General features: G+C 45.2%; 1 protein-coding gene across 1 annotated transcript in view; it reads left to right on the top strand.

Moving 5' to 3' along the window:
* SEMA7A (semaphorin 7A (John Milton Hagen blood group)) overlaps positions 1 to 22391 on the top strand; it is a 67136-nt gene extending 44745 nt beyond the window's left edge. Inside the window, exons 3-14 of the mRNA XM_056798766.1 lie at positions 44 to 85; positions 1087 to 1179; positions 1680 to 1764; positions 3302 to 3412; positions 5001 to 5140; positions 7123 to 7307; positions 8683 to 8791; positions 9166 to 9364; positions 17333 to 17451; positions 17632 to 17792; positions 18631 to 18692; positions 20150 to 22391. Coding sequence (XP_056654744.1) covers positions 44 to 85; positions 1087 to 1179; positions 1680 to 1764; positions 3302 to 3412; positions 5001 to 5140; positions 7123 to 7307; positions 8683 to 8791; positions 9166 to 9364; positions 17333 to 17451; positions 17632 to 17792; positions 18631 to 18692; positions 20150 to 20517 — 1674 coding nt within the window. The 3' untranslated portion in view covers positions 20518 to 22391. The remainder of the gene's footprint in view (positions 1 to 43; positions 86 to 1086; positions 1180 to 1679; positions 1765 to 3301; positions 3413 to 5000; positions 5141 to 7122; positions 7308 to 8682; positions 8792 to 9165; positions 9365 to 17332; positions 17452 to 17631; positions 17793 to 18630; positions 18693 to 20149) is intronic.
* Positions 22392 to 23319: the final 928 nt, after the last annotated feature.

Here is a 23319-nt window from a genome sequence, read left to right as displayed (position 1 = left end):
GGCAGTATGGTTCAATACTGCACTTCTTTTCTCTCTGACACAGATGGACATCAGTCCCAATAAAGCATTCTGCCAGAATCAATTGGTGAGTAAGATTGGGTCTTGTATGTAATCAGGGTCTCTGTATGGGTTGGGAGGAGTAAGAAGTGTTGCAAAGACATGGGTGTAGAGGGCTGCCCCAGAATTTAGAAGCCAAGTCTCAGCAGCTCTGTACTTCTTCCTGGGAGCCAGCCTACCTTGTTGCTACTGGAATAGGAAATAGTCTTTCCTTGCTCTGTGCCCCCATTCTGGGTGTAGTTGACAGGGAGGAGAGCAAATTGCTGGAGAAATGGATCAGTAGTTGTCAGTGTGGATAACTATGGGAAAAATCCCATGGTCTTCTATGAGGCATCATGGGTCTTTCCCTCTTGGTGAGGGAGTCCCTGGACTAATGCTTCATGGTCTGGCCCCTCAAGAATGGGACTAGAGATAGCTTGAGCTAGGGTATCAGGTACCCCTTATTTTTTGCTTTCATACTTAATATAGATAGGGAACAGCAGACTTCTTTCTCTTTCTATTAGCCTTTTGGAGGCATAACATCATAAAGAAATGGAAAAAGCCAGGCAGCAGGAATTCTCATTATAGTTTCTCTGACCAACGGTCATCCAGCCTCTGTTTGGTTACTTCCTGGGATAAGGAAATTGCTATACACAGATCCTGCTTTTTGGATCAGCTCTAATTGTTAGGAAACTTCCCAGGAAGGGAAATTTTCCAATTTTGTTTATCATAGAACAACCTTCCACTCCATGCAGGAACCCTTTCCAAGGGGAGGCAAACCGGAAAGCAGTCATCCTGCCTTTGCTCAAATGCTGCCCACTGTCCAGTTACCCAGAAGCTCCCTGCTTCCCACAATAGTCCTTTTCTTTGTTAGATAGCTCTGTTAGGAAATTCTTACATTGAATTTGTACTTCCAGCTAATTAGGTCTTCTCTGTGGGTTCACCGATGGTGACCACATTGTCTGGGTCTCTTTCACTCAATCCTTCACCTTTTAGGGTGGTTATTTTGTGTTAACCTTGCAGTCTCCATGCTTGTCTTCTGTTTGCTAGGACTGTGAGAACTACATCACCCTTTTGGAGAAGCAGAGAGAAGGGCTGCTCATCTGTGGGACTAATGCTCGCCACCCTAGCTGCTGGAATTTGGTAAGGCCACTCTCCCACTTTCAGCATGGGGGGCTCTGAGAAAAACCTGATCCATCCTAGCCAAAGAGGATGCAGGAGAATAACGGTCCAAGTCAGAGTTAGGGGTGGGGGATTGAAGGGACTTTGCTTTGCTTTGAAGTCCCTCTGAGGAATAACCAGGCAGCATCATGTTGGGGGAAAAAAGGACAGGACAATTATATGAAACAAATATGAAAACACACCCACCTATATCCCAGAGATCCAAGAGAGGGTGATTTTTTCTAGACCAAGTGTATTCATGATGAGGGGATATTGAGTGAGGGTTCAAAGAGTTTTGAGGGAGCACAAGGGCATTAATTAGCAGAGAGGATCATGGGGAAGAGTCTTCAGGTAGGAGGCTCAGGGAAATAGAAGGAAGGGACAGGGGCTCGCTCAGTAAGAACCATCATCCTTCTTAGATCTGAAGAATGGATGGGTCTTTAGGAAGCCCAGGCTGACTCTGTCTGTTCTTTGTCTTCCAGAGTAACAGTACCATCTCTCTGCTGGGGGAAAGACGAGGCTATGCTCCATTCACTCCAGATGAGAATTCCCTCGTCTTGTTCAGTGGTATGTAGCAGTTCCACGAAGGAGGAGGGAGTCAAGGTCCTTCTTGGCCAAGAATTTCCAAACTCAGCAGCAAAACTTTTCTATAATAATAAATGTGTAACAATGTGGTATTCGTTGTGTGCAGATTAGAACATGAAGGAACCTTGGCAGTTATCTGCTTCAACTCCCTTATTTTCCAGAGGAAGGAAAATTTTACAGGGAGCCATTATGTTCTGGTGGGTAGAGAGAACTGGCTTGGAGTCAGGAAGACATCGGTTGGAATCCTGCTTCAGACACTTCCTAGCTGTGTCACCCTGGGCAAGTCAGCTCAGTTTACTCCTTTGTAGAACAAAGAGGTTCTACTGGATTATCTCTAAGGGTCCTTCCAGCTCTGAGTCTTTATCCTATGTCCTTAGGGCCCAGAGATTGGAAATGATGTACTTAAGGCATATTGATAGAAAGGTATTTTAATGAAACAGCCAGAGGGAAAATGGTTGGTGTTTTCTGCTGTGGGCCCAGTTCAATTTCTGAGATGCTTCATCAACTGAGTAACTAGAACATGCTTATGGGACATGACTTGAATACAAGTGGAGCTAGGATTGATTTGAGCTAAGGTTCTCTGATTAAAACAATTATCGAATTGAATCATTTAGCTCTTATACAAGAAAGGAACTTTGTTAGGTATTTTGGTGGTCTTTTTTTTTATACCAATCACTTTGCCTCTCTGGATAGGAAGGAAACAAACACTGAAGTACCTACTATGTGCCAGACACTGTTAAGTGATTTACAAATGCCTATTTGATCTGTATGGCAATCCTGGGAGACAGGTGCTATTTCTATCCAAATTTAACAATTGAGGAAACTGAGGCAGACATTAAGTAACTTGCCCAGGAATGTATAGCTAGTAAGTATCTGAATCTGAATTTGAATTTAGGTCTATCCAACTCTAGGCTCAGTGTTCTAATGTACTATGGAGCCACCTTGCTGCCCCAAATATTCTGTGCATAGTGATGCTTACTGGGAATCCTGGAAAGACTCAAATATTTAGATGTTTAGCGGCTATGAGTTGAAAGGCTAGCACAATAACTTTTTATTATTTTGTTTTTACATCACTTATGTTTTCTACTGTACCCATCTCCCCATCCTTCCACAGAGTCATTCTTTATTTATTATTTTTACTTAAAAATTTTTTTTAACAATCCCTACCTTCCATTTTAGAATCATTACTGGGTATTGGTTCTAAGGCAGAACTGTGGTAAGGGCTAGGCAAAAGGGGTTAAGTGACTTGGCCAGGGTCACAGAGCTAGGAAGTGTCCGAGACCCCCAGAGTCATTCCTTATAATAGAATAAAAAAGAAGGGGGAAAAAATCTCAACCAAGTTAACCAACATGTTCCCATAGACACCCAATTCTGCAAAGAAACAGAGGTCATCGGGAAAGCTCAGGCTCTTGGATGGGGTGATTGTAGCCAGAGAAAGACATTGGAGCTCAGGGAGTGTGGGCCCCTCTAGGGATGGCAATGGCTGACTGGTAGGGTCTTTCCTCTGTCCCATCTGCAGATGACCAGGTCTACTCCACCATCAGAAAGCAGGAATACAATGGCAAGATCCCAAGGTTCCGGCGCATTGGAGGAGAGCGGGAATTATATACCAGTGACATGGTCATGCAGAGTGAGTCAATCAGTGTCTCCCTTCGGTGTGGACTCATTCCACCACTACCTGTTCTGTGGGGACTGCAGGATTGGGGTGGTTGATGGGGAGGTTAGAAGAAGAGGACAGGATGGGATGAAATAGCCTCTGCCCACTCCTCCTCCTCTCAGGGGGCTCACAGGAATCCATACCTGTGACTCAGTGGGAAAACATCCCCATGTGGTCAGGGATTGTTAGATGGTAATGGTGTGATTCAGACTAGTAAGGACTGTAAGAAGTCGGGAAAGGGAGCAATTATGGAGAACTGGAGGCCACTCAGAAGGCTTCCAGTTTCTGAAATAAGATTTGAGCTGGAGCAACAGATGGCAGGATTTGGACAGCGAGAAGGGAGAAAGGTGCTTAAACATAAAGGTAGAAATGAGGGATGGAGGCAGACCTGAGATTCAAGCGGAGGGCCCACCTTAGGGAGCAGAGTGAGAGCTGGGCATAAAGTTGGGGGTGTTGGGAGCCTGGGGGGAAGACTTTGGACTGAGCCAATGACAGGGGGAGAGAAGGGCCAAGGCTAGGTGAGGGAGTGGGGAAAGGGAACAGCTAAACAGTTAAATTGTACCTTCCAAGGCCCTGTAGGGGAATGAAAGCTGGTCCCTGGGATGGTGCATTTGTGGAAGATGGACAAAACAGAGGGTGTGTTCTCTGCCTGTGTATGTGCTGTCAGCAAGCTGGAGCTGAGATGGTTCTCCTGGGAGCCCCACGGAGGCAGCCTCAGGGGGCTGGGAGTTCCTCTCTCTGCCCTTGGCCTGCCTGCCCTTCTGCCCTGGGGAAGACTGATCTCATCAGGAGGCCCCCTTGCCTCCCTCCCACTAGCTCATTACAGGGCTCCACCTATCTGGCAGAAATGACAGCCAAAACATCTGGGGAGCTTCTGGCTATTCCCAGGGACTTGAGGTCATTGTTTCTCTGTGGATGATGCGCTCATCAAAGGTTCAAAACAAATGTTCCTCTCCTGGGGCCCTGGCCTCAGCCCCAGCCCCTGTCCGGCTCTGCCTTCCGGGGTTGGATCATTGTTTCTGCCTCCTCGGGTTCTGTAGAGGCCTAAGCAGAAGGAAGTTTTGAAGGTTCCATATTTAGCACAACTATCTGACTCTTCGTCTCCTTCCTTGACTTCCTCGTTGTTCCCTTGATTGCCCCCAAGTTAATCCCTCTCTTCCTCCATTCCCTACCCCAGGATGGGAAAGTCCTGGAACTTTTGGTCTTGTTGCATGACTGAGGGCATGAAGGAGGACATGAGAGGCCACCAGGAAAATACTCCTCTCTTCCTTTACCTCCCCACTGCCTAAGGAATAGGCTACCTTGTCATGGTGTCTAGACTCCTCCCATGAGCCCTTTCTCCCTTTGGGGAAAGCAACGTCATCTCTCACATTATCCCCATCTCCCTACTAACTGCCCAGGTGAATCTTAGTTCACTCCCTCTTTTTTCAGGGAGGAAGAAGCTTCTCTGTTGGACAGGAGGGACTGGGATATCAGGAGGCTTGGGGAGAAAGTCTCAGGAATGGGCGCTTGAACCTTGGCATTGGAGCTGACTGTGAGGGGGGCTCTTTGTCTGTTCTAGACCCGCAGTTCATTAAGGCCACCATCATCCAGCAAGACGAAGCCTACAATGACAAAATCTACTATTTTTTCCGTGAGAACAATCCTGACAAGAACCCTGAGGCCCCCATGAACGTCTCCAGGGTGGCCCAACTGTGTAAGGTGCAGCCATGGGGCTTGCCAGCTTGGGGGGGGGACTTCAGGGAGGACAGACTGCCCCCAAAGGGAGATAGCCATTTCTTCTGCTGCCCTGCATAAGACTTGCTGGCTACTGGGCTCACTAGTGGACCAAATACTGCCCAGTCCCACCTTGCATGAAACTGTCCTGGACTTAAAAGGTAGGGTGGTTCAATGGAAAGGATGTTGGATTAGAGGACCTTACTGTGTTCTAGCCTAAGCATCAATCCCAAATCACAGAGCAACCTCAGGGTAATGGTTCTCTTCTCTTTGAGTCTCAGTTTCCCCATCTGTAAAAAAGGCTACAGTTGTACCTTCCCTACTTCAAGGGATATAATGATCAGTTAAATGAGGATATGGATATGTTAGCAAAAGCGCTTTGGAAAATCTGTCACTGTTCAAGGGTGAGGTAGTATTATTGTTATCGTTATTATTTTTGATGTTTGAGAGTCTAGGGGTTAGAGAGCTGACATCAGAGTCAGGGAGATGAATGCTAAAAATTAAAAAAACAAAGCCAAACAAACTTCCCTTACCTTCTGTCTTAGTATTAAGTCCAAGGCAGAAGAGCAGTAAGGGTTTGTCTTGACTTTGACTCTCATTGGCTATATGACCCTGGGCAAGTTATAATCTCCCAGGGCTCTTAACTTTTTCAAACTCTTGTGTTTCAGAGTAAGTGCTGATCTGTGTTGTTAGGAGGTTCCTTATAGATAATTCCCTATACCAATGAAATTTTAGAATTTAATATGTATGTAGTCCCTATTAAGCATAATATTACTAATACTTTTTACTAATAAATTTTCAGCAGATAGAATGAAAGCCCCTAGTTTTACCTCTGCTCCATCCCCTATGATGCTACCCACAATGCTCCTATATCTATTCCCTTCCCTATCTCCAACCTGGACTCTTTCACCGGATGCATCATCCTTGGAATTTGCTCTCCAGTGGGCAGACGTTGTTCTGTTACCTGGTCCATGGCTGGGTCCATAGTCTTTATCCAGTGCTCAAATCTTAATGTGACATGTACCCACAAAGGAAACTTCTAAATCAGCCCTCCATTCTCTCCAGCTGGGGTCCTTCTGAGGAACAGTTGGACTTGGCCATTGTAACTATTCCTGCAAGATTGGGGCAGGTATACCCCAGGATCTTAGGATTTTAGAGCTAGAATGGACTCTAGAGGTCACCTATCCCATTTTATAGAAAGAGAAACTGAGAGCCATTGAAGATAGGGACTTTGCTCAAAGTTGAGAGCTTGGATTTGAACTCAGGTGTTTTGATTCCAAAATTAGTGTACTTTCCATCATACTTTTTTTATCTTTCTGAATTCTCCTTAGTGATCTCCTCTAGGAATTTCTCCAAACCTTTTGGTTTGTGCCTGGTCATATGTCCTGGCTGAACCCCTTTTCTTCTTCTTTTTTTAAACCCTTACCTTCTGCCTTAGGATCAATACAAAATATGGGTTCCAAGGCAGTAGAGTGGAAAGAGTTAGGCAATGTGGGTTAAGTGAATTGCTAAGGGTCACACAGCCAGGAAGTATCTGACATCAGCTTCCCTTTTTTAGTGTTAATAAGGTCATTCCTCCTAGACTTTGGGTGTTGGATAAAGATAGTTTCTATCACCCTCAGAATTTCATTGGGTTATAAATCTAGAACTAGGAGGGACCTTGGAGATCGTCTAGTCCAATTTCCTGATTTTACAGATAAGGAAACTGAGGCCATGGAGATTAAGTGACTTGCTTAAGGTTGCAGAGGGGACAAGATATGAACTCAGGTCTTCTTGTCCTTTCCATTTTATCAAGCTGCCTTATAGGTTTTGGTCCCCTCAAGTCTCAGGTTGTATCTCCATCAGCTGAGAAGGCTTCTCTTTTTGGTTGGAGCTTCTGTGACTGTCTTCTTGATCAGGGGGGATGCTGATCTCTGGATAATAATCCTGTGATAACCCCCACAATTTCTCCACTTTCTCCCAAACAGGGTGACCAGGGTGGTGTGAGCTCTATGTCTGCCTCCAAGTGGAACACTTTCCTGAAGGCCATGCTGGTGTGCAGTGACCCGGCCACCAACAAAAACTTCAACTGGCTGCAGGATATCTTCCTGGTCCCTAATGCCACAGGAGACTGGCGCTCCACAAGGGTTTATGGTGTCTTCTCCAACCCCTGGTGAGTGCAGTAGGACTGTACTATGGGCTAACCACCAGTTGTGAGTAGAGCAGTGGGCTGGCCTATTGTTGAGTTGAGGAAGGATCTGTTAAACTGGGGGCTTAGGGAAAGGGACAGGGGCTCAGACAGAGAGTGGGAGTCTCAAGGAGGAAATAAGGATCTTAAGGAATGGATGGGAAGATTCAGGGAGGATGTGGGAAGGTTAAGGGAAGAAATGTGGGAAGAATCATGTTGAGAATGGGAAAGGTCTCAGAGGGAGAGGATGAGTAATTGGGGGTGAGTTTTCTGTAAGGGGAATATGGACTCAGACAAGGAATGAGGGCTCTGTCATGGAGGGAGGGAGGGAGGGAAGGAGAGAGAGAGAGAGAGAGAGAGAGAGAGAGAGAGAGAGAGAGAGAGAGAGAGAGATGCCACATCAGATGGGGAGCTAGGTCATTGATCAGGTGAGGGTCTTAACCCTTCCAGGCTTCTGTTCCTTCATCTGTAAAATAAAGGAAAAAACCCCATTAAGAATATTTAATAAAAGATAAAGTTAAAACAATTAAAAAAATTACAAATTGGCCTTCTGAGGCCCCTTCCAACTCTAGCCTTGAGCTTCTCCGCTCCTTTGGTGGCTCTGTGACAGAGATGGTTGCCAGTTCTGGGTCACCAGCTCTATGTGCTTCTGGGCAGCTGAGGTGAGATGAGCTGAGGTCATGGCACCCCTTCCTGCTGCATTGGCCTCTTGAGGGGTGTTATCACACCCGGCTCATTTACTGTGCTCAGTTTTGAATTTTTGCCTCTTAATCACTCTAATCGATTGAAAACAAGAAAGAGTGTGTCTAGGGAAGAATAGAAGGTGATAGGGAATCTTTGCTGATGGATGCCTCACTGGCCAGGATCAGATCAGAGTTAGAATTCCAGGGACCTTGGGGGAGAAGGGAAAGATCCAACCCCAGGACCAAGAGCTGCCATGGGTGCCCAGTTCTAGGACCTCTGGAGTAGGGCTGGGAGCTTATGCTATTCTCCACTGGGCAGAAGGCACCCAGTGAAGGCATAGATGACCTGCCGTGTTCCATGCCCTACCAAGGACAGGGTCTGGATACTCATCCACCAAGGATGCCATTGAGGGGATTCTGGCTAGGCTGGATTTCAGGAAGTCTAAGGTCCTTTAAGGTCCTAGTAGAACCCTAAGATTCTATTAGGAGAACAGAAGACCTTAGATTATAGCAAGGAGTTTGGTTAGGCTTGAGCACAACAAGGCACCGAGAGCTGATATTGTTGCTGGGGACAAATGTGCAGCTGAGGACTCCCTGAAGCTGGGCTAGCTGTTTACAGGAATCCAGAGGCAGGGGGCTGGCTTAGGCACTGAGGCAGGGTTCCATGCCTCCCACAGGAACTATTCGGCCATCTGTGTGTACTCCATTGGTGACATAGACCGTATCTTTCGTACATCCCCTCTCAAAGGCTACAGTGGGACACTCCCCAACCCACGACCGGGCAAGGTGAGTGTTAGTCATACTGTCCTCCCCCTCCTCCCACACGCCCATTTTCAGACACAGGGATTGATAGAGTGTTGGACTTGGATTCCAAGAGACTTGAATTCTAATCCCTCCTCCAACATTTACTGGCTATGCAACTATAGGCAAGAAATTATTCACCCTTTGTGAGTCTCAGTTTCCTAATCTATGAAAAGGGACTGGTAAGATCTATTATTACCCCCCCCCCCCCCACTTTACAGAGTTGTTACCAGGCTCAAATGAGCTCACACTAATGCTAGCAAAATATCTTGCAACTTTAAAGCATAATGTATCATATGTTATTGTTGTTTTCTTACATTCCTTTCCCCACTAATCTTTGCCCTTCTTCCTTGACCCAGTGCCTCCCTGACCAACAGCTGACACCCACTGAAACATTCCAGGTGGCTGACAGTCACCCTGAGGTGGCTCAAAGGGTGGAACCCTTTGGGGCCAAGAAAACACCCCTCTTCCATTCGAAATATCACTACAAGAAAGTCCTGGTGCACCAAATGCAGTCCAGGAATGGGTCCACCTTTGATGTTCTCTACCTGGCCACAGGTGAGGAAAGTCTTTGGGGCATTTTCTCTGGAGAACTGTCTTCAGCCTTATTCTCTCTACATTTTTTTTCTACATCCCCAGTGATTTGGGTAAAGATGTGAATAGAATCAATAATTTGGGTGAAGGTGTAATGACATTCTAATAAAATTCAGATGCCTCAAAGTTGGTAGCAATGACTAACAGCTATATAGATAAAGATCCCCGAATATCTCATTATCCTGGAACACTAAACCAAAACTAATAACATGAAACTGGATTACAATCCATGTAAAGTCCTTCTCTTGTTTTAAAAAAAAACAACAAGGGTACAAGTACAGGATGAGAGAGATGTGCTTAGATCAGAGTATCTATGAAAATGACTTAGGGGTCTTAGTGGACTGCATGTCCAATGAGTCAACAATGGATGTGGTGACCAAAAAACTTTTGTATAAATAGAAACATCATATCTAGTGCAAAGATGACTTTAGTCCTGTATGTTGTTTTGACCTGACCACATTTCAAGTACTAGACTTAATTCTGGATGTCATGTTTTAAGAAGAACTTTGACAAACTGGAACATGTCCGGAGGGCAGACAGGCTAGTGAGGGGACTTGAAATGGTGCCAGGTGGGGTTCAGTTGAAGGAACTGGAGATGTTTGACCTGGAAAAGAGAAAACTTAGGAGGGACATGATAGCTGTCTTGAAGTATTTGGAGAGCTGTCACTTGGAATGAGACCTGTTCTACCTTGCCCTAGAAAAGCAGAACTAAGAGGAATGGTGAAATGAAGGCTATGGAGAGACAGATTTAGTTTCGACGTTAGGAAAAGCTGACTGTGAATTAAAGTAGAATTCATCCCAAAGTGGAAGGACTAAATGGCCACTGGCCAGGGATGTTGGGAGTTTCTAAATAGGTAAAGGTTAAACTGAAGACCTTTAAACTTCTTTCTCACTTAGGTTCAGTGATGCTAGATCCAGGAGGCAGGGTCAGACCCAACTGATACCCATCACAAAGCATTGCCGTTGGATACTTTCCCTCCTTTCCTTTGTTTCCTGGCTCCCTTTTAGTCCCAGAAATCCCACCATCTACAGGAAGTCTTTCCCAATCCTTTTGATTTCTAGTGCCCTCTCTCTGTTGATCATTTCCAATTTAGCTTTTCTTTTCTTGTTTAAATATAGCTATTTGTATATTGTCTGAGTTCAAATAAGGCCTCAGACATTAGCTGGGCAAATCATTTCACTCTGTGGACCTTAGTTTCCTTATCTGTAAAATGAGCAGAATAAAGACAAGGTGAACCACTCCAATATCTTTGCCCAGAAACCCCCCCCAAATGGAATCACACAAAAGCAAAGTTGACTGAACAACCTACCAAATAGCAACATAAACTGTGAATTCAAGAGTAGGGACCTTTCTTTTTATCCCCAGTGTTTAGCACAGTGCCTGGCACTTAGTAGGAGCTTAACAGATGTTTATAGACTAAGTCACATCATCATCATCATTATTTGAGTGCTGGACCTATGGAGAAGGTAGATAAGTGTGAATGAAGAGCTTTGAACTTACTAGATGACTTTGAGCAGTTGGTCACCACCCAACCCTAGAGCTTCTGAGCCAGGTCAATAGACTAAAAAGTCCTAATGTCTGATGCAAATCCAAGCCTCAGGGATAAAGTCTAGTTTTGGGCCAGGTTAGAGAACTGACAGCTCGACCTATGGAGGTAGAAGGGATGCTGGGACTGAAACCTAACAGGAGCTTAGCATATAGTGTCTGGTACATTATAGACACTTGAATACTTGTTGACCCATCTCTTCTGTCACGTTTTGACAGGAATAGGACTCTGGCTAACACCTGCTAACTCAGTTTCCCTTTCCAGAGGCCAGAGAGTTGGAATGGTGTTGGGGTAGAGTTTGGTTTGGAGGGAGAGCCAACCTCCCAACCTCCCTCTGGCTGTTGGGAATCTAGGGGCTAAGGTGGAGGAGTGAGTCTAGCTTAGGTGGTTGTAGGAGATCTGGTCTGCTTCTAGACCTTTTCCTTCCCCTAGACCATGACACAAGGGTTTGAAGGACTGGACTTTATTGTCTCTTTCCCTCCCCCCCTCCCCGGGAAGGAGAAATAATAATCTGATTGCTTCCTGTCCTTTCACGTTCCCTTCCTCCCCCAAACAAACTAGCCTCCTTGCTGTTTCTGGGTACAGGACATTCCATCTCTGGTTGTGTTCTTGTCCTGGCTGTCTGTTCTCTATACAGTGAATAATCTCCCTCTGTGCTTCCACTCAGAACCCCCTCCAAGAGTCATTTCCTGATTTCCCTAGTTGTTAGTGTTCCTTCTCATATCTATCAATAGATAAGCATTTATTAATGAACTTATGAATTCAATGATAGGTAATACATTTAATAAAGGCAACAAACATTTATGGAAATTAATTAATTTAATAATCACTTTGTCCTAGGCACCAGGGATAAGAATTAAACCATCCTTATTCACCAGCTGCTTACATTTGAATAGGGAACCAAGTGCATATAAAAATATTTATAGCATAAATATAAATTTAATAAATGCACACACAATTGGCTTGGCAGGGAGGCACTTGCAATAGAGGGAAATCAGAAAGAAATTCATGTACAAGATGGTGCCTTCTTCCTTCTTTCTTTCTTTCTTTCTTTCTTTCTTTCTTTCTTTCTTTCTTTCTTTCTTTCTTTCTTTCTTTCTTTCTTTCTTTCTTTCTTTCTTTCTTTCTTTCTTTCTCTTTCTTTCTTTCTTTCTTTCTTTCTTTCTTTCTTTCTTTCTCTTTCTTTCTTTCTCTTTCTTTCTTTCTTTCTTTCTTTCTTTCTTTCTTTCTTTCTTTCTTTCTTTCTTTCTTTCTTTCTTGCCTTCTTTCTTTCTTGCTTTCTTGCTTGCTTTCTTTCCCTTTTATCTTAGAATTGATACTAAGTATGAATTCCAATGGTGGTAAGGGCTAGGGAATTGGGGTGAAATGACTTGCTCAGGGTCACACAGCTAGGAAGAATTTATGAGACCAGATTTGAACCCAGGATCTTCTATCTCCAGGTCTGGTTGACTCCACCAAACCATCTACCTACCCCTTGAGATGTTTCTTAAACATTTTCTTTTTAAAGGAAGAGAGGTAAGGAGAAAGTACATTTCAGGAGTAGGGGATGGCCACTGCAAAGGAATGGAGGTGAGAGATGGTCAGTCAGAGCAGAGCAGGGAGAGTAATATCCAATGAGACTAGAAAGGTAGGTTAGAACCAAGTCATGCAGGAATTTAAAAGCTAAACAGAGGAACGGCTATTTTATCTAGAGACAATAGGAAGCCCTTGGAAGAGGTTGAATACCAGAGTATTTACTTGACCAGGTACATGTTGTTTTCCCTGAGTAGAATGTAAGCTCCTTGAGGATAGACATTGTTTCATTTTGGCTTGCGGGTCTAGCCCAGTGCTTGGCACATTTGAAGTATATAATAAAAAACTTTTTAAGTCGCACTGAGTTGAATTTAGGAGAAAGAAGTCTATAACTACAGCCTTTCTTCTCCTCCCTCCTCATCCCTTAGTCCTTAGAGCAAAACTTCCCTCAGGTGACTAAGGGGCTTTAGTGGAATATCGGCCTCTGTGGACAGTTTATTTTTATAACAAAGCTTATTTTTACAACACATTTACCGGGATTTTTTCAGCTGGAACATTGCCTGATTTCCTCCTATTTACATGCCTCAAAGTGCTCTCTTCGTAGTGGCCAGGAAACCCAGAACCACTCATGGGGACTATTGTTTAGCCTTCTGGAAAATGGACCTTTGAGGGGAATTAGATTCTTTCTGTGTGACAAGGCCAGTGCTGTGTTATACAAGGAAGGATGGCTAAAATAGCCAGGGCCCTTCCTGACGCTGAGCCCCCACCAGAATTCAAAGAACCTCAAAGGAAATCCAATATGGAATCTTTGTAGATGGGCCAGAGGGAGGGCTGGGATGACTCAACTAATCAGCTGTGTGGCCTTGAACAAATCCTTGAGCCTCAGGGGCCTCAGTTTCCTCATCTAAAAAATAAGGGAGTTGAGCAAGAGGGTAAGATCATGAATTTAAGCATAGAAGAGACTTGAATGAATCTCATCCAAACTCCCTCATTTTACAGATGGTGAAACTGACCTAAAAGGTTCATAGACTTGGCCAAGGTCACATGGCTAGTAAGTGTCAGAACTAGGAGACCTTTGACTACAGTTCTAGCACACTTTATATATTTTTTACCCCATTTTATAGTTTAAGGCAGTTTCTAATGATCTCCAGATTTTATAGGATTATAGGTTCTAAGGTTCTAGAACTCTAATATTCTAGAATAATTGAAAAGAGGCTAAGGTAGATGAAAGTCCTATGGCAAGCAAATACCAGGAGACCTGTGGTTATTTGTTGGAAGAAAAGAGGACAGAAGTTGGATCTAGAGGTCCCTTGAAGACCTGTAAAGGGAGCATGTCTAAGTAAGAAGACAATGTTCTCACTTGAGGACAAGCCAAGAGGGAAATGTTTTGGATGTGCAGAAGGAAGGTTCAGGGTTGGATAAGAGAAGGAGAATCCCAGCTCGGCTATATGGTAGATCAGTTCTGTTCAGAAGCATTTATGGCCCTACTTTGGGCCAGACACCATGCTAGGTGCTAGCAGGATTAAAAAAAAAAGAAAAAAGAAAAAAGCAAACAATCTTCCTCTCAGGAGACTTTCATTATATCAGAGGGAAAATAACACAGACAGACAAATAAAAACCATAGGCTAGAGGCCCCTGATATATGATATAAATGCAAAGTAATTTTTGGGGAGGATGGAGAGCACCAATTGTGTTGGGAAGAGAACCTACGCTGATGAGTCTTGAAGGCTTCTAGAAATTTCCAGAGGCAGAGCTAGGGAGGGAGAACATTCCAGGCTTGGGGGAAGCTTGTCAAAGACAGGGAAGTAGGAGAGACCTGTTTGGAAGGGCTGTGCATCCCTGATGCCTATGACTAGAGAGAGGCTGTGCATTCCCCATAGGTCTGGTGATGGAGGCAAACCTGGTGCAGGGATGTTTTGAGGGCAGCCAAACCCTTCCTTGGAGGCAGAGCTGAGATTTCAACCCACTGCTTCCAATCTCTGCCGTCTAGGGTTTCCTTTGGACATCTCCATTCTTTGATTTTGGTTCAGTTCAGCTCAAAACAATTAAATGCAACAGACATTCTTGGTCCCTTTTCACTTGGGAATCCCATCACTTTGAGAGTGAAAGCGAGGTACCACTGGGTCAAATCTAGGTCCAGGTCCCCTTTGGGCTGAAGGTCCGAAGGCTTAGACCCTGGTGCCTGGCTTCCTAAGTAGTTTCTTCTATCGTGGGCACAGCTGCTTGATCTCTCGTCCTCTCTTAGAGGCTCTCAAGCAGGTCCACCAGACCTAAATTCTTTATTCTACCAGTTTGATCCACATCAACCCTCAGCTAGCTGTATCCTCTGGGTACGATCTTAATTGGGAAATCAGCTTAATTGGGCGTGGAGTTCTTGTGAAGTAGGTGAGGAGCTTTCCAGCTCTCTGTGTTCTCTGGTGATAGTCTCTGAATGGTCCCAAGCTCAGAAAGTGGAGGAACAAGCCCACTGGCCCTCCCCAGCTTGCCCACATGCCTATTTCTGTGACATCTTCCCATTCCACTCTGATTTCCCCTTTTCGGTTCCAAAGCTTGTTTATAGGTCCAGTACAGATCATTGGGAATCCATTGAAGTCTTCATTTTTTAGAGAGATTATTTCTGAGTGGCAGAAAGAGGTCCTGGGGAAAGAGAAGAACAAGAAGATTCTAGTTTAGGTGTCTGTAAAATGAGCTAGAGAAGGAAAGGGCAAACTACTCCAGTGCCTTTGCCAAGAAAGCCCTAAAAAGGGTCATAAAGAGTTGGATATGACTAAAATGAGGATTTCCCCCACCATATCAAAATGATTCTCTGAACTCAGGAGCTAGAGGCATCTGCTGAATAGGGAAGCCAAACCAGGGAGAAGCCATGGGACCTGGTGTCATAAGATCATTGATTTAGAGCTGGAAGATACCCCAGAGGCCATCAGTACCCCTTGTTCCATTTTGCAGATGAGGAAACTGAGGCATAGAGAGATATAGTGCCTTGTGCTTCACAACTTGCAGCTGTCTAGAATGGAATTTTAATCCTCTTGATCCCATGTCCAGTGGATTATTTACTACTAGCTAGAAGTCAAGACTCCTGGGTTTCTTTCTTTATTCTCCCCCCCCCCCCCCCCACTTTGGTGTTCTATGTGGCCTTAAACTCAGATAACAAAGCATTTTTTAAATGGACATTTTTTAACTGATGAGGAAATAAGCTGAGATAAGAAAGCATTTTTTAAAATGAATCATTTTTTTTCTTAACTGATGAGGAAACAAGCCCATATCACAAAGACTTTTTAAAAAAAATTGAATCTTTTGATTCTTTTTAACTGTTGAAGAACAGAGAAATTAAATTAAATTTAAAAATTGAAATTTTTAATAATAGCATTTGAAAATACCTTGGGGCAAGAACTAGTTAGTTTTTGTTTTTGTAGCTGTCTCAGGGACCAAGAGGCTGTATAGCAAGCATAATGCACAGAAAAATGACTTCAGAGTTAAATCAGAAAGGTCCTGGGTTCTAATTCTCAGTCCCTTTATGTGACTTCCTACGTCCCTCTTAAGAAACAAACCTTTCTTCCAGCTCTCTAGGGATCTTGATGAATTGTAGCTGTGGATTTAATTTTTAAAAATTAAATTAAATTTAAAAATTGAAATTTTTAATAATACTTTTTTCTTAATGTTCTAAACAAAAAAAAAATGGGAGTGGGTTGGAGAAACCAGACTGTTTGACTAACAACTGGAGAATTAGAGACTTTCAGAGTTGAAAAGTGGTTTCCAAACCATATGAGAAGCAGGGATTCTTTTTATAGCATCCCAGAAAAGGGGTTAACAAGTCTTTGCTTGAAGACTTCCAGTGATGGGGAACTCACTATCTTCCAGGTCAACCCATGCCACTTTCAGATTATTCTAATCATTAAGGGTTCTTTTTTTCCCTCTAAAATTTGTCCCCTTTTAACTTCTATCCTTTAGTGCTAGTTTTGGTCTCTGGAGGAGAATAGCACACGTGTAATCTTTCTTCCAGATATTTGAAGATTGCTTTCCTATCCCTACCTGCATTCTTCCCTCCTCCCCCTCCCTCCCAATTAGGTTTCTTTTTTCACCACTTTCTTCAGTGGGCGCCATGTTCTCCAGGCCCTTTGCCATTATGGTTCCCTTCTAATCTGTCCTTCCTAAAATGCTGTACCTAGAAATGACCTCCGTATTACATACAGCGGGGGCCTGAACAAGGGAGTAGGATCTTCCCTCTAGAGCTGAAAGGGCCCCTAGAAGCCAAGGATCTGAAGCCAGGTCCTGTGGCAAGTTCAGGATTCTCATTGCACCACACCAACTCCTTGAGGCATTGAGTGTACTATGGATCTGCCACCCCTTCCCTTCCTAATCCTGAACCTTGTTCTAGATACCTTTCTCCCTCTTTCCTAACCCCATCTAATCTAATTCAACCCAACCTAACTCTATTCTTCTCTGCTCTCTGAATGGGCTCCTGGGTGGAGAGCCCAATGATATCGTTCCCTCCAAGCCAGACTCCACCACCAGCAGTCCCATGGGACCTGAGGAATCTGAGTTGGTTGCAGACAAAAGGGCTTTTAGCCTGTAGCTCTCCCTTCCCCATTGGTTACTCTTTTTTTAACTCATGAAATAAAGAGGCTCCTCTCCATTCTGACACCCACACACTGCTCCTTGACCCAATTGTGTCATGGTGGTTGACCTAGGTTAGAGCAAAGGGAATTTGGGCCATTGGAGTTTCCTCCGGAGTGTCCATGGTGCTGTGTCTGTCTGTCTTCCTCTTGATTCCTTCCCTCTCCTCTCTCCCTTTCCCTCTTCTTCTCACACCTTCACTCTTTTCATCTTGGTTCCTGACATCCTCCCTACCTCCTCCTCCATCTTGTCTCTACAGACAAAGGAACAATCCATAAGGTGGTGGAGTCAGATCATGGTGCCTTTAATATCATGGAAATCCAGCCGTTCCGTCACCATCCGGCCATCATCCAGTCCATGACCCTGGACAGTACTACGGTGAGACCCTGCACTGGTGGTGTCCATTCCTGCTCTGGGTCCCAGCTTCATAGTTCTGAGCCCCCTGACTAGCTCATTGACTGTTCCCACTCTCCCTACTCCCTCTGGGGCCTCTAGCCTATGGAAGTGCCCTATTGGGGGTACAGGGGGTCATAGCTTGGGGTCTTCTTGTTCTTTCAGATGAAACTGTATGTGAACTCTCAGTGGGAGGTCAGCCAGGTGCCCCTGGACCTATGCAGCGAGTACCGAGGGGGCTGCCAGGGTTGCCTGATGGCCCGGGACCCTTACTGCGGCTGGGATGACACTAATGGCCAATGTGTTTCCATCTATAAGTATAAAGGGTAGGTATGACCCCCAACCTTCCCCCAGGTGTCTGTGGACCCTTCCTAGACTCTCCTGATAGGTTCAACCAGAGTCCTTTGACCAAAATATCAGCCTATTTCTTGCATGTGGACAGAGAACTCCTGGACTTTTCTAGGGTCAGCCCTGGAATGTGGATAGGCCAGGGACTAGGAATACATTTTTAAAATTAATTTTTTTTGCTATATTTTGTATCTATTTCCTTCCTCCTTTTCTGTGAACCATCCCAAGTGACAAAGAGTTTTAAAAATGAATCTTTTTTTTAACTGATGAGGAAATAAACTCTGATAAGGCATTTTTAAAATGAATCTTTTTTTCCTCAACTGATGAGGAAACAAGTCCATATCACAAAGACTTTTTTTTTTTAAATGAATCTTTTGGTTCTTTTTAACTGTTGAAGAACAGAGAAATGAAATAGCATTTGAAAACACTTTGAGGCAAGAATTGGTTAGTTTTTGTTTTTGTAGCTGTCTCTGGGAACAAGAGGCTATGTAGCAAGCATAATGGACAGAAAAATGACTTCAGAGTTAAATCAGAAAGGCCCCTCCCAATCCCTTAGAAGCTGGTGCTATTCTGATCTCATTATTGGGGTTGGGAGAGAGAGAAATAGAGAGAGACAGAGAGTATGAGAGAGAGAGAGAGAGAGAGAGAGAGAGAGAGAGAGAGAGAGAGAGAGAGAGAGAGAGAGAGAAGAAGATGCTGGTGATGTTGGAATGTTGGAGCAGGCAGGATAAAGGGATGCCGACCATAGTGGGGGTAATCTTGGCTGAGCTCTGGAGTTGGCATACTTGTGTGACCTGTGTCCCCTCTGTTCCCTAGCCCTGTGTTACAGTCTCTGGGTCCCAATGAGCCACATACAGAGTGCCCATCATCTAAATTGGGTAAGTCACACTCTCAGGAGTTTGGGGAAAAGCCATGATCCTGCCTCAGGGACTCTCTAGTCATGGGATGAATGAATGAATGAATGAATGAATGAAAATGCATTTACCTAAGTCCTTGCTATGTGCCAGACATTATATTAAATGCTAGGATCAGAGGCACAAAAGTGGGACCATTATTGCCCTTATGGGACTTACCTTCTGTTAGAGCGCTACAGTACATATAATAAGTGGGGGTGACCAGAGAGGGGCATTTTGGTCTGGGAAGTCCCAGGAAGGAGGAGTTTGGTCCATAGGCTCTCCAGTCATCAGAGCCTTCCCAGAAACAATGGTTGTCACTGAACTGACTATAGCATTGAATTTAGAATTTGGAAGAAACCTTAGAAACGATTTAGTCCAATTCCCCTCATTTTACAGAGGAGGAAACTCAGACCTCTTGAAGGGAAGGGACTTTACATGGGTTAAGACAACTAGTAAATGGCAGACCTAGTTGGTGATCCCAGATCCTCCGACTCCAAATACATTGTGACACCCCAAGAGGTGGAAGCACCAGCCTGTCCTGAGGGTGTGTGTGTATGTAGCACCCCAAGATCTTTAAACCAGGAATGTACTCCAGTCCATTGCCATTGAGGTGAGATGAAAGAATACCAATCTAACCTCCCAATGGAGACTGGAAAAGCAGTAGGGAGACAGATGTGATGCCCAAGTAGCATGGCAGATAGAGTGCTATCAGTCAGGAAGACCTGAATTTGAATCCAACTGCAGATACTTACTAGCTATATGACTTTGGACTAGTACCTACTTCCTGGGGTTATTGTAAGGATAAAATGGGATAACACTTATTAAATACCTTAAAAACTTTTTTTAAATTTTGGATTAAAAAAATTATTTTTCCAATTACATGTAAGAATAATCTTTTATTAATGTTTTAAATTTTAATTGATGTTAATGTTTTAATTAATGTTTTAAATGTGTTAATTTATTTTTATTTTTAATATTTTAAATTATTGTTTTGAATGTTTTAGTGTTTTAAAATTTTGTTTTTAAAATGTTGAGTTCCAAACTGTTTTTTCATGTAATTGGAGAAAATTAAATTTAAAACAAAATTTTGAGTTCCAAATTCTCTCCCTCCTCCCATTTTCTCTCATTAAGAAAACAATTTGATATAGCTTATATACATGCAGTCATCCAAAACATTTCCATCTTCCTCATGTTGTGGGAAAATGCAGGACCCCCCTCCCCCCCCCCAAAAAAAACACACACACACACAAAAAAGTTTAAAAAATCTATTTTGCTCTTTATTCAGACTCCATCAGTTCTCTCTCTGGAGGGGATGAGCATTTTTCATGTCCTTCGGAAGCACTTTGCAAATCTTTAAAAGACCCCATCAATGCTAGTCATCGTTGGGTTTTGGCTGTCGCCGTTACTCAATACTGTGATTCTTTTTCTTTCTTCTCCAGAGAAGGGCTCTGGCGAGGCGCAGAGCGTCACTCTGGCTCGGAATTCCCGCTACTATCTGACCTGCCCTGTGGAATCCCACCACGCCACGTACTCTTGGCACCACGGAGACAAGAAGGTGCATCGCTGTGAGCCTGGCTGGCAGAACTCTGACTGCATCCTTTTCATCGAGCGGCTCACCGACGAGCAGTATGGCCTGTACCGTTGTAAGGCTGAGGAGGGCTCCTACAGTCGCATCGCCGTTCAGTGGGAGCTCCGCAAGGAAGCCACCGCCGAGCACCTGCTGATGGGCAATGATGCTGGGGGCCTCGATGCCCCGGTCTGTCTCAGGCTGCTGTTTGCTCTGGTTGTTTTCCTCCTATTTCAATAAGGATCCCTCCCCTCGACCCCCTTCCCAGCACCTCCTCCTTCTCAGGATGTGGGCCGTCGTGGCTTGCTCCTTCCCTCTTCTGACACTTTTGGGGAGACACCCTTTGCCCCCCACCCCTCCAGGTGCCTCTCACAACTGCTACAGGCCCAAGCCTTGCCTTTACCCCTGGGGGCTAGGGCTAGGGGAGCAAAGAGCTTCTCCCCCACTTTTTTCAGGGGAATGAACATTTCTGAGCCATAGGTCTGCTTGGGAGGCATGGTGGGGTGGGGGGGAAGGACTTGGGACTTAAGGAGAAGGCCGGTCTTGGGTGCACATGGGCGCTGGGCTGCCCAATGATGGTGGTGGGGGGCACAGGGAGGTGATGAATGTAGGGGATGAGAAAAACCAATGAAGGAACAAGACTGCAAGGGGGTTACGGAGTGTACCCCAGGACATTATCCCTTTAAGAATGTTTGAAAGAAAGAAAAAAGCAATTTTTCACTCAAGGGAAGACATCTTCTGGGGGTCCCAATGGTGGAAAGTGAGGAAACATCCACCAGAAGAGAATGGAGGTGATGCAGGGAAAAGAGCTGGGGCTGGAGGAGACAAATATTCTCCCCTAAGGGCCAAGGGGAAGAGTTTGCCAAAGGTGAATCTTACTGGGAAACTATTGACTCTATGCATTGACTATGTATGGGTGTGGGGTGGGAAGGGAATGGGCAGAAGGCCCGGCCTTGCCCTACCTCCAGGGTCCTCCTGTGCCCTCGCTGCCAGAGCCCACCTGGGATCCCTCTTGCTCTTGCCCACATCTCTGGGCAGACCCTTTACCAATGGGCCCAGGCAAGCCTACCTAAGGGAGTTGGGGCTGTCCAGATGTCCTGGGTGGATCCCTTCCCCTTTGGCTTGGGGAAGGGGAGGACCTTTGAAGCTTGCATGTTTATCTAGGGATGTTTCCTTTCCTGCAGGAAAGGGCTTTATTTGTATTTGTTTAGCTTATTTTAAGTTTGACAAACTTCCGACTGCATCCAAATGAATCTTAACAATGATGGGAAGGGTGGGGGTGGGAGTGGGGTACCCGGGGTTGGAATCCTAGTCCAGAGATGGCTTAGTTTAGGGGGAGAGGGAGGGAGGGAGAGGGTGGGGACTGAGGGGAGAAGGACTGTCTGCTGGGACCTCCGAGGAGGCCTTGAGGAAGACTTCCAGGGGCCTGAGCTGTCTGAAAGGCTGACCCTTTCTCCCCAGCCTGGGAGAGGGAGGAATTGGGATCAGGCTCAAAGAAGCGGAAGACAGTTCCCAACCCCAAGGAGCCACCTGATGGGAGAAATCCTTCAGGCCAGCTCTGGAGTCCCCCCAGAATGGCAGTTCTTGGGATAGGTATTCCTCATGAGTTGGGGGAGTTGGGGGGGGGGGAGAAGATTGGGGGGGAGGGTAAGAATGAAGGAATATAATTGGTTCAAATTTCATGGTGTTCATTTTGAAGGGGTTTGGTCCTCATGGGTAATGAGGGCCTGGGCCTCTGTTGGCCTTTGGAGTTGAGGGTTGGGGGCCGGAGGGGGAGCATCCCATTCTAATCCCCTCTGGCATCCCCTCCCCAAGGGCTGTGCTTCCATCCGGATTCATGCCTTCAGCTCAGGTCATATAACTTAGGATAAACTGTGAATCCCAGAAGGAGCTCATCCTGGGGCTGTGAAGGCCAGAGCACCCACTCCCCAGGGCTTTGGAGCAGGGGGTCTCAGTGCCCTTGGTCTGTCATTTCAGTAGCAAGCCCAGGCAACCTTCTTCCTCTGTGCCCCACGGGGCCTGGCCCGGGAATCTGGCAACCTTGGGTCTGCTATGTCTCTTCCTGATGCACTTTAATAATGTAACATATTACTAATAAACAAGCTATTTATTTACCTGTGTCTCGTCATTGCCTGGCCAGGACATGGTTCATAGAGGCTACTTCCCAGGCAGGAGTCTGGCCAGGATCCACTTCTAGAGACCTTTCTTGACCTCCTTGATTGGAGTTCTAGACCTTTAGCTCCATTCCCGCCTTTACCGTGTTATCTTCACCTCCTGGGCCTCCGTGTTTTTCAACTGTCAAATGAGGACAATATTATTTGCTTAGCGTATCTGCCAGGGATGGGATGAGCACAGAATAAAGAAATGAATGGATGGTTCTTTATTCAGGCAAAAATGGTGGTCTTAGTGGAAAGGAGGAAGGAGACCGAGGCCTCTGGGAAATTTTGTGAATTGCACCCTATGTAAGTCACAAGAAAATTCACATACAAATCGGGATTGAGGAAGAAGGTGGGAGCTGAGAAGAAGGCTCTTCCCCCCCCCCCCCCCCCATCCTCTTTGCATACACCACACAGCCCTCCTCCCCTCTCCCATCCCCAGGCTTGGCTCACTTTCCAAACAAGGTGGCTCTGCCAGTGACCTCTCCTCCGCTCTCCTTTCCCTCCATATCAATGTCTTCACCTCACAAACAGTGACCGGATTTCTAATGTCTGAGCCAGGCCCGCATAGATAGACCTTGGCCAGGAGAGAACTCAAGGCCAGAAAAAGAACTCGGAATTGACCCCATGCTTCTCTGATGTCTGCCCCTCACCTCCTATCCATCCTTTCCTTTGACAGAACAGGGACCTTTTGTTTTTTGAAACAAAATTGAATGGAAATGTAGCAGAAAGGTGTCTTATCCTTCCAATCAGGAAGTTCTAGGCTGAAGAATGGTAAGGGCTAGGCAATGGGGGTTAAGTGACTTGCCCAGGGTCACACAGCTAGAAAGTCTCTTAAATCTGTATTTGAATCCAGGACTTCTTATTTCTGAGCCTGGCTGTATCT

Source organism: Monodelphis domestica, chromosome 1 (assembly GCF_027887165.1).
Source record: "Monodelphis domestica isolate mMonDom1 chromosome 1, mMonDom1.pri, whole genome shotgun sequence".
Lineage (NCBI taxonomy): Eukaryota > Metazoa > Chordata > Mammalia > Didelphimorphia > Didelphidae > Monodelphis > Monodelphis domestica.
The sequence above is the reverse complement of the archived record's forward strand: the minus strand, read 5'-3'. Positions and strand labels throughout refer to the sequence as shown.